The sequence below is a fragment of the Haliotis rubra genome, unplaced genomic scaffold (genome assembly GCF_003918875.1).
Source record: "Haliotis rubra isolate DU_JTF1 unplaced genomic scaffold, ASM391887v1 Scf36, whole genome shotgun sequence".
NCBI classification, from domain to species: domain Eukaryota; kingdom Metazoa; phylum Mollusca; class Gastropoda; order Lepetellida; family Haliotidae; genus Haliotis; species Haliotis rubra.
Genome location: NW_025767035.1, coordinates 2602154 through 2613978, shown reverse-complemented (window position 1 = coordinate 2613978; position 11825 = coordinate 2602154). Strand labels below are relative to the sequence as shown.

At 40.0% G+C, this 11825-nt stretch overlaps 1 protein-coding gene across 1 annotated transcript; it reads right to left on the bottom strand.

Moving 5' to 3' along the window:
• Positions 1-6982: 6982 nt before the first annotated feature.
• On the bottom strand, positions 6983-11771 carry LOC124285414 (peripherin-2-like). The gene is given in 5 exon segments (XM_046721638.1): positions 6983-7663; positions 8557-8671; positions 9965-10059; positions 10062-10195; positions 11110-11771. Coding segments are annotated over 5 exon segments (1374 nt in total). The 5' UTR covers positions 11661-11771; the 3' UTR covers positions 6983-7184.
• Positions 11772-11825: the final 54 nt, after the last annotated feature.

Here is an 11825-nt window from a genome sequence, read left to right as displayed (position 1 = left end):
CCATCTCAACACTGTTTGGAGAAACTGTCATCAATCGTACTCAACAAGAGTGTCATGATCACTTACTATGATGGTGACCACTTTCCTTTGATGTAATGCTAATGATCAGACAAAACATATTGTAGGTGATGGTGGCGTAAGTAGTACAGGGGAAACTTCAATTAAATGGTTATGTCTCTCTCTTCCCAGCTTATTTGACAGGCAAGGATGGCCAGTCGTCCATGGCTACTTAATTTACTTTGCAGAGTTGCGTGCCTTAGTCGTGCCAAGAACCGATAACCATGGGTTCGAATCAAGGTTCACTCTGGCCATGACTGTTGGTCTGCCAACATTAGGCCCATGTTTTTGGGTTTACATGGTAATGAAAAGTCTGTTTTGGTTGTTTTGATTGTCCTGAAGGAAAATAGTTTAGACGCAGTGATATAACTGAATTATTGTTCAAAGCAGTCCTTAGATATTTATCACAGTTAGTGATAATCCGAAGTGCAGCAATACAGTCGACGTCAATACTATATCTGCCATTGATCAATGCATGTCTGGCTGGTAATTACGGGTTGATGCGGGGATGAAACCCTAGTAACCAGGTGTTGGACTTCTCCCAAACCCGCTACCTTATATGTCGGGCAATGCTGAGACCTTCTTTACCCGTCCTTTCCTGCCTTTGGTCTGTAGTGAGTATGTATAGTTTTACGCCTGTTTTAGCAATATTTCACCAGTATTACGACAGGGGACACCAGAAATTTAGTGTATAGGGAACCAGACATCTGTACCCACTTATTGAACGAATATATACTATCCCAAAAAAGAAACGCATAGGCGTTTTGTATTTTTAAAAATCTATTAATTACCTATTGGGTTCAAAAATCGTCAAAATATGTAACAAAAGTGCTGATAACATGATTTTACACAACTGCACAAGTACGTACGCAACAGAAATCACCATCCCGTTGAAACTGTGCAGCAAAGAGCATGCACTGTCTTGCTATAAAATCCCAAATTATTTTCCGAAATCGCCATATGTTTTGAAGAAGTTTCAAGGTCAAATCACTACGCCACGTCTTGACGCTGCGACAGGGAACATCGCCAGTGAAAGAATAATGCACGCTGGAGATTACCAATCTTCTGTTGCCAAACGTCTGAATGTTAGTCTGAGCACGATATCACGGCTTGCAGCTCGTTACAACCAAACAGGTATTACAAATGACCGTCCCCGTACAGGCAGACCTCGAGTCACCACTGTAGCCCAAGATCGGTACATCCGGGTACTACATTTGCGTGATCGTACTGCCACGGGTGAGAGCACAGCATCCAGGGTGCCCGGACTTCGGAGGATATCCGGTCAAACTGTACGGAACGGGTTGAGTGAGATTGGACTGAGCAGGAGACCCGAGACGTCGGGACCATGCTACTTCGTCACCATCGCGCTCAGCGTCTCCGTTATCTAAAATTATCCACTTGGATGTATAGACATTTCCTTCTTCTAAACTGATGTAAAAAATCATGTATTAAAGTCTATTTGTGGACGAGTTATACATGTTTGAAAATACAACATTTTCGCAACAGATGTCTGGGTTATGCGTTTCTTTCTTTGAATAGTATACATGTATCTTTACGATTGTGTTAACTCAGATTATATATATTTATATTTTCTTTAAAGGACATTTCAATTAACTTTCATAGTCGAAATCACTTTTTCATCTAGCAATACATGCTTGTCAAGCGATCAAAGAGACGATATATTATTATATATTGACCTGCAACACTGCACTGTACGTGATTTCGAGCGGCCCCGTGTGCAACCACTTGAAACGCTCTGCAGCGCAACATGTATCAGCGTGTTCATGGGAAACCTCAACATGTTCATACATGCCCGTTCCGTCACCATCAAGTCTCCGCCCCCCTCCCCCTCCCCCGCGCTTCTACTCATCAATTTTACAAAGGTAATGAAGTTATCTGCCCGCTGCCCGTAATGAAGCTAAATTTAGACATGATGAAACGTACACCTCGCCTACAATACGACAGGACGCTGACCGAACCCATTCAAACTGCCCGGGAAACAATGAATGGATGCACGCTCGGAGACAGAGAAAGTGAGAGAAAAAGTCGGAAGCAGAGGTCTTTTCACTGAAGGTACTTTTGTAACTTTTTATTCAAATTATTTCATTTGATCCGCTAAGATCCGTGGGTGTTATTTTGACTTAAAGGTTTAGTGGATCTGGACGATGTTTTTGTTTACCTTTCATAAAATCAGTAAATAAAAACATAAGATGCAACAGAAAGAGCAAAATGTGGAATATTTGCACAGAATCTAATTCTACGAATTTGTTCAATTGTTTTATCAGGCTCAATATGAGACAGAATAAAAAGCATGGTTAGAAAAAGATTCATGGATTCTTATTGCACGATGGATATAAACGGCATAATATGGTATAAATATTGAGCGACAGTTTCATTTGAAGCACACAACCTGTTGTTCTGTCCTGCAGAGTGTATGTATAAAGACATGCCAGGTATTTTCTATGTTTTATTATTTTCATAACCATTCTTTACTTCTTCAGTTCAGATTCATTCATTTAACCCAGAACCATAGTGTTTCGTAATCGCCTTCATATAATTTTCCCCCGATCAAGTCGTTCCTGAAAAATGAAACAAAATAACTTCTCACTATAACACCCACCCCACCAATATATATTCTGAACAAGTCGGATGTTGGTTTGCAGTTGAAGTTTAAGTTGTAACGAAATAGCTCATCGGCTGTTTTGTGTGTCACGAAATATTTGTTTACATCGATGGGAGAAATATAGTGGGAAGAAGTATAATACTGTTTACTTCTTAAGTAACATGCATAACATTTAGATGTTGCGAAAATATGAATTCTTGATATTAACGCGACTTTACCTCTAAGGTTGAACTCATATTCTATTATGTTCTTTTACCCCACTAAAGATTAAGCGTTTGAGCAAATATTTAAGAAAAGAATTTTTTAATTTTTTTTAATTTCTGTACGTAGTGTAAACGGATAATTAAAACGAGCGTCACTTTTGTGTTATTGTATGTTTTTAAATAACATATATTAAAGAGAGAAATAGTTTCGTGTCACGTGTTACAACTACTATATGTTAAACAATAGGTAAGTTACAATGGACAGGTAACACATTATAGAGTATGTCCAGACATAAGGTTAATGGTGAAAACTTAAATACTAAATGTAGTATATATAATGTCAACTAGTTCATGATAACAGAAACTGTTTTCGCGATTGAAACATAATAAACCAAATTTTTAAAATAAAAATTGGGGTATATGTTCCTGAAGACTTATCTTTCACCCAGCAAATTATTGCAATTGTCTAGTGTTCTCCTTTAAAGAATAAGTAAATATATATAGAATACATCGGTCTATACAAACATTTAGTAACTTTCACTCTGTTCAGATTGTTCATCTCTTATGTAACAATAAAACGGACATGAACTTAAAAAGTGTTTTTCATCTTCCACAATATGATTATCATAGATACTAAAACAACGTGAGATTATTCTCTCATGTAAAGGGGTTGGTGGCCTAATATGACGGCTGGTTCCATAGCAATGGGGAGGGCAACATATAGCTAAAACTCGGCACTGATGTCTAAACGTTACATTTTAACGAAATATGGTATACAATACATGCTGGCTTAAATTGCAAATTCTTAAGTTTATAGTTGTTAAAATCAACCCGCATGTAACTCACTTTATCTTTGTTAGTAAGAACTTTTCAATAAATTCAGTTTTCTTCTTTTTGAAAATAAAAATTTCTTAAATAGTTATATCTATGAATGATGCTGTATTGTTCTAGAACCAAAGAGGCTCTTTGAATGAAAGGTTATGTTATAAGCGTTTCATCCATTACCATGACGAAATTAACTGTGAATTCTTTGGTGTGCGTTCCACTGTTTTGAGTGAAAGAAACACTGAAAATATAAATGCATTTTCCAGCACACACACACACACAGCTGACACACCATGATATGACTGACATATTATCTTAAGAGCCAAAGCAGTCCCTGTTTCGTGTTTGGAGTAAGGTGATCGGAAGGTATAGACGCCTCTGAAAATATAGCTTAAAATATTATTTTGGGGTTGCATGTCGGTAATTCATGACATGATAAAATGTGGTTATAATGTAAGTCAGACTGCTCTAGCCCACGTTAAACCCATGTTACTCCGTAATGAAATTTTCAAATATATGACTGTATACAAATAACGCTTGTTTCAAGTGAAACTACTGAAAGTCTGGACCAGACAATCAAGTGATTGACGTCGCGAGCATTGATGTACGTAACTGGGATTGGACGATAACAGACTGACGACCTGATTCAGAAAATGTGTTCAGTGTGTATAAATTATGTTGTTTCTTACCTTTTTCTTAACTTAGATCCAACAACAAGCAATGAAAAGACGTAAAAGGCACAACCATGACGGCATTCGAACCAACGACCACCACACGCAAACGACGATGACAACAGTATCGGCCCAATTTATTGTGAATGTCATGCGATCGCACCCCGGAACCTATATGCCGGTTAGCATTGGAGCTGCCATCTACCTAGCCGGCGTGCTGGACTATCTCATCGCTGAAATACTGGACACGACCGTCTCTCACACCGAGGACACGGTGACAAGGCTTGACCCTGACCATATTCTGGAAACACTGTGCGATGACCTGGAACTGGCTCAGCTCTTTCCTGGCATTGACCTGACCTTGGACGGGAATACTTTAGTTAGAGAAGAGTTGTCTTCCCTTTGTCAAGGCAACAGACGAGCAGTGGCTGCAAGAGAGGAGTGCCAACAGAGTAACACGTATTCCGAGTGCAGATATTCGAGCCTCTGTGAAGATCCTCCGTCGGTTCAGCGAAGTCTAGTTACGTCATTACTCCGAGGAATCGGTTTTCAAGCGAAGAAAGCTCTTACTTTTATTCAGGGTTTACTACTGTAGAAGGTTCGGGGCCTCTATTTCAGAATGTTGATAACCCTCTTAATTGTAAACCTGATGAATGTTTCAATTACTTTTTTTCGTCTCGACCTTAATCGCCATGTACTTCTTAACATTAAATGTGTTAATCTTATAATAATTACAATTTCACAATAAACAGCTTACGTGACTAAAACCCATTTTATATCTATTGAGTGAAAGCTACATCAGGAAGTGTGTTGCAGGAATGGAATATTAGAATCTGTTGCTAATAGGAAATCGGAGTTAACAAAAGACGTTTCCTAACAGTTATCAATAACTAAACATAATATGAAGCTAACGTCTACAACAGAGGAGGCATTCTTCAGTTCTCAGTACCGCTTTTGAAGACAGGTTAATTACACGATTTTTCTAACCTAATGCGTTATATACTCTAATTATTATGCATAGTATTTAATATTCGAAGACGGACGTTGCCCTTTCGTGAAAGGCTCCGCGATTTGTTGTGAGGGGAGCGTTCCCATGGGCGCGACTGAAACCTATGACCGTGGGTTCGAATCCCGATTGGACTTGATTGTTTTTTAGGTTTGCCTGCCCCATACCTGTGGTCTTGTGTTTCACCAAAGTGGGAAACAACATGCACCAGCATCACATTGTCTGATCCTCCAACAAGACGCTGACGTGCCGTGATATTACGTGAATACTGTTCAAAGCTTTAACCCCAACTCAGTACTGTTCGACGGATCATATCATATCCATAAATACCAATAATAATGGTTATTTTTCAAGTACATATCACATCCAAGTAACCTCAAACAAAATAGTGAGTGAGTATGGTTTAACGCCGCTTTTAGCAATATCGCGGCGGGGGGTACCAGAAATTGGCTTCACACATTGTACTCATGAGGGGAATCGAACCCGGATCTGCAGCGTGACGAGCGAACGCTCTAACCACTAGGTTATCCCACTGCCCCCCTAAGTACTTAGAACATGGTGAAGAGTCTATTATACATGGTGTATAGGATGGCAGATAACAGCATACAAACTGGACTGGACTTTGATTTGCATTTTATCATTGACTCGATTGTACTTCCTTCTCGAAGACCGTTATATGAAACTAAGCCCTGGGTGTGAGGCGATTTGAAACAAATGATTTGAGTTATGTTACGTTATCGTTTCCTGACGTCATGAAAAATAACTGACGCCATGTTATTTTCAACACAAGAGTATGACGTCACTTTTTTACTGCTTAATCAACTTTGAGAACTTGCAAACTTGCAAACTTAAAATCCCCTTTCAACACCAATAGCGTATATGAACAAGCTAGACATTATACGATTTTTATTCCTATATTTTACCGACAGTGCAATAATAGGCGAGGTCTATTTGACCGTATATAGGGTGTGAAAAGTAATCTGTGACTGGGTAATTTTCTGTTAAAATATATTGGTTCTGTGAAGACGGAGCTAAGAAATAAATCTGCTTCCAAATGATCCCAACCATGTTTCAAATCAAAATATGAAAACAAATCTACCAGATTTTATGACGAGAAAGCAGATTTCCTGATTTTCAAAGATTGGATGTGTAATATCAGGGATAATCTACAACGTTATATAGTCTCCCTGGGTGCCGTTGTACAAAGCGATCTTAGCGCTAAGGTGACCGTAACTCCCATTCATTAACGTAGACTTAAGGTAGCCCTAGCGCTAAGGTCGTTTTGTACAACGGCACCCTGGTAATATACATCAGTCGTGTATTAAGAGAATTTTCTCATGAGAGTTTTAACAAAACGTATTCTCAGGGTTTTGAGTGTACAGTACAGTTCATTTCTTGGATAAAAAATTCCTTAATATTCTTAAGTAATAACGTGAAACAAATAACTGAGAGTTCCCGTTTCTTTTGTTGCTCGGTTAATAACTTACTTTACAGATTCCCTTAGAATATCACGCCGTCCATACCTGTATAATCAATAAGATATAGATGTAGGTGTAGTAGCAGGTGCAGTCAAAGATGAAAGACAACATACATTCAGTTACACGTGAGACGGTTTAATCAATGTACATCTGAGTTAATGATATCAGTGGTTGTCGGGTGCTGAGCTGTAGTATCTCGACATGTCAACTTTAACAGTTGCAATGTCATAGGCTTGTTATCGAACAATTCCTCGATTGTTGAATGTTTGGAATAACAAACATCTAAACAGTTGCGCTTAACAGTAGATCATGGAGATATGATCACATCGTACTAAGAATGGGATTTCTGAGGGAAGGTATAAGGCGAGAATGACTATGGCGAGAGCTACTCGCATGGTCTCTCCTTGGTGAAATGTCAAGGAGAGTTCGTGGGGTACTGGGGGATGAAGGAACTCGGACAGGACTGGTGGGGCGGGACACTGAGGGTGACAATTTCCGAGGAGCGGGGACGGGGGGAGCGAATGAAGATGGTTCAGGGATGGGTACGCCTGTAGGCAGATGAGTTGTTGGTGGGTGGTTAGAGTTGTCTGCTGTTGACTGTAACTTTCGGGTCGAAGATCGGTTGAATTCTATTGCATGGTAAATATGTTCCGATGAACTGTCTGAGTGGACTTCTGGTGAAATCTTTCCCTCGTTCTGCGGAACTTCATAATGATGATCATCGTCCTGGAAATCTGATCCCCACGAGAGGTCATCATCATCGTCAAGAAGAGGTTCCTCTAGGTGCTTGTGTTCGTCATCTGAAGAATAAACCCATTTAAACCACACTGTATCCAACCCTTCGTACCACTCGTGTTCTTTTCCACTCAAGTGGAAATCAAATCTTAGCTACAGCTATTCATTCCAGAAGCACCGCTTTTCAATTACATGGCAAAGGTTCAATCCTGCATAGGAATTCGTAGCTGTATGTACAGTTTACCAACCCGTAGGATACATGGGTCATGAACAATAATATATCCGTATGAATATATATTTCCTGTGAGTCGAGCCAAACCAAGTTTGGAACGTGTCTCTCAGCACACCTAAACAACCTGTCACATTTACAACGGTAAATAACAACAGAAGGAGTACTAACAGCGCTTTTTGACGGACTATGGATCTGTTTGGGGTCTGTTGTTTCCTTACTGACGGCCCTGCATGTGGTACTTTAAGTTTGTCCGAGCTAGGTTACCAGTATCTGGAAATTTCTGCTGACCATCTTCAAAGTTTCAGCTTAGTATCTTGAAATTTCAGGGTTACTTGTTTTCATAAAAATAAAGAAATGTCCCCCAAAGGTTACTGTAAACATGCTCGTCCCGTTGGCTGAATTGCATTTATTTCTTCGGGAAAGTTACGACTTAATGCCTTCAAGCCATTCTGGCTTTTGTTGAAACTAAATGAATCCTATATATATCTTGTACAGATTTCTGAACTGTTAAATGTAAAAGTTCTTGTTTCTGTTCCGACGAATGAGTGAGTGAGGGTTGTTGTCTGCGATATATCATCGATATCAGGGTAGGGGACACCAAATGTGAAGACTTACTCACGCTCCTTCGGCCACCCTATAGTAATCCTTTCCCAATGCAACGCTTCATGCTCTTTAGGACATTATTTATAAGACTTTTGCAGTACGGGTCAGGTAAACTGCTCTTACCAGTAGAAGGTCCGCACCAGAATATGTATGCTGTAGCTGGACCGAACAGGTCGCCATTTTCATAAGCTGTGGCCATGGATGTCTGGACGATCCGTGTCAATATCACAGCAATACCCTGCATCGGAGAAATCACAAATATACACGTGGAATATGTACACACACGCGCACGCACACACATGGATATGACCTGCATGTACAGGTGTGGGAATCCAGGGTGTCCAGTGGCTAGCCACTGACCATGCATAAACCGCCAAATCAACATTAACAAACTAGATGCATTCAATCTCGATTCAATTATGATTTTTGATCCTCAACCTTCTCGCTACCGAAGTTTCGGATATGGCGTCCCCATGTCCATCTCTCTTCTCGTAACTTCCACAGGAATGTTCTCGCTCGTGAATGCAACTTGGTGGTAGCTTATCAATCCTGGGCATTCTCCATAACTGAATGGATAATCGGGGCTGCTTGCCCACCGCGCCTTCGTGATCTACAATGTGGCGTAAAGGCACTGTCTGTCACCAGGAACAAAGTCAGCTTTAAGAAGGATAGGGAGTTGTAGCCGTACGTCATCACGCAAAGGGAATCATTTTTCTTGTGTCAAACAAAACAGAATTTTAGAATCATCATAAAGTGATACCTTTGCAAAAATAGTATTCCATTGATTTTGGTCACGTGAATTGTATGGTCTTCCAGTCTTTGGATATCGCTCCATAGTTTCCTTGAATAATATCCAGTGGAAACTTACAACTGTCTGTAGAAACCAACACGTATGCTGATTCATTTACCTGTTGAGACAAGATGCAGCCCCGAAATGTTTGAGACAATTTTAACAATATTCCAGCAATATCACGCCAGAAATGGGATTCATTACTGTACCCATGAATGAAGATTCGAACCTGGGCCTTGGGTGTGACGCGTGAATGCTTTAAATTAACGAATACTAGGCCGTCCTAATGCCCCCTCAACACTGTAGTCTTCAAACTAATATACCGGAGAGAGTGCCTGTGACTTGGTTCAGTTCAGCACATGCATGTTTTGGACTTAAACGACGCAAAATGTGTATAGACATAAAGTTATACGTGTTGAGAGAGATGATTTCAGGTATTCAGGAAGGATTCATTCAATATTTGAATCTGAGCAATTGTCTTAGGAAAAACAAATAGAGAAATATGGCAAAAGAACACGCTAGTTCATTGCTGGAACCTATCGTGAAAATTAGCCTCTTTCGATCATTCTGGCAATCATTATTTATATGTTTGGTTATGCCAAAAGATAAATTGACAACTGGAAGGAAGGCAAATTTAAAGGCTAATTTAATCATCTTGACATGTCTGACAATTTTCCTACCAATATTCCAAAGTTCCCGTGACCTATGAAATTGTCATGGTTCCCGTATTCTACCACGAACCTGCAGGATGGATATGCACACGACGAGAGCACCAACATTGGTGAGCAGTCCCCAACCATAGAAGTTGTCCAGGGCGTGACGACATCCCACGTTGGGAGCGTGGTCTTCACTCGGTAGTCGTAGTTGTAGTGAAGTTTGTTGTTGTGGATGTCGTGGTGGATACAGGGACGTGGTGAGGCGGGGTTACAACAGCTAAATGGGACATCGTCGTTGATGTAGTTTAGAACAGCCCTGGGGAGTTAAAGGGAATTATGTCAGCTCAGAACGTCAATCTCTCCTACCAGTAATAAATGGAGTTAACCCTATCGTCTAAGGGGTCGAGGTTTGCCATGCACGTCGTAGTTGACATCTTCGTGATTCAGCTGAAAGTTGACTTTATTCTCAAAACACAGATGAAACTTCCGTTACATTGTACAATGATATGATGTATTTATGTTTTGTAAATCCAACACAAACAATATATTATCAATATAGAAAGCCCCCGTTACACTTGTAACAATTATGGTGGCGTCACATACCGTCAAAGCCGTTGGCTGACTCTGAAGAAATGCAAACCCATCCTCTTTCTATGGTGGCTGATTAGGGCCATCGCTCTCTCTCTCTCTCTCTCTCAAAATACAAAATATCAGTAGAACATTCTATCCTTCCTATCTGATGACCTTCAGTTCGTCTGACTAGATTTTAAACAAAGACTGAAGGGGCTTTATTTTCAAGACGCATGAAGCCACTGTGAACTTGGAACAATCAGATTGCTAGTAACACTAATGCTTGCATGGATAAAATGCTTCACCCAAGGAAATGTAAGCAGAGCGTACCTTGTCGGATCTTTATCTTTATATGGAAATATAATTGTAGGTACTAGTAATTTGAGCTGTTACAGTGAGTGAGTTTAGTTTTAGGCCGTTTTTAGCAATATTCCAGCAATATCACGGCGGGGGACACAAGAAATGGGCTTTCACGCATTGTACCGGGAACTGTTACAACTATGTGTAACATACTCCACAGATTGGGGCATCGGGCAGGGACATATTGTGTAAATTGTTCCACGTGATTGTTTGTAATTTAATTTTATTTCATTTCAACAATACAAACTTAAGTCAAGGCAGTCACTTTTTGTTAATAGTATGTTGGGCATACAATCTTACCTTTCAGCTGTAAGGTAGTCACTGTGTATCCAGGAGACAGAAAACCAGTCAGTGTATTTATCGTTTCCACAACACTCGAATTCAATCTGCACTGTGTCAATCTCCTGTTTCATGGCTGGGTCCGATTTGTACTTTTTCATTGCTGCGGATATGCCCTTTTGTAATGAAGAGCTGAGATGGGTAATTTGTACAAAACACATGATCCCTGCAGCAAAAATCGCCAGACAGAGCACAAGTCCTATTATAACTGTGGGGAATAAAAATTTAATCAAATCCTCTCTCTTCTTCTTGTTCCTGCTCAAAAACACCACCGTACCACAAAAGCAATTGTGACACATGCACAGGAATCCTATTGTAATTATACATGACGGTAAAACTGTTGTATTCAAATCCTCAGTCAAGTGAACTTTTGTTTGAACAGCTCCTTGAATGTAGGCCCCGGCACCTAGCAGCATGGCCGAAGGAATAATGCAAATGAGGCTGAGAATGGATGACACCAATGTAATCTTCAACCTTGTCTCTTCCGAAAGGTCTATCAGAAAATTTGCCATACCGTTTCATCTTCATCAGCCGCTAATTATAACTTGTGTATCTAATACAGAATTAACATGAATGTTTTCCATCTTTTGAAACTGTCGACTATAAAAACATGGCGAATGACGTTGTCATAGAACTGATAATATGACGTCATTAATGTAATGACGTCATTAACTTAG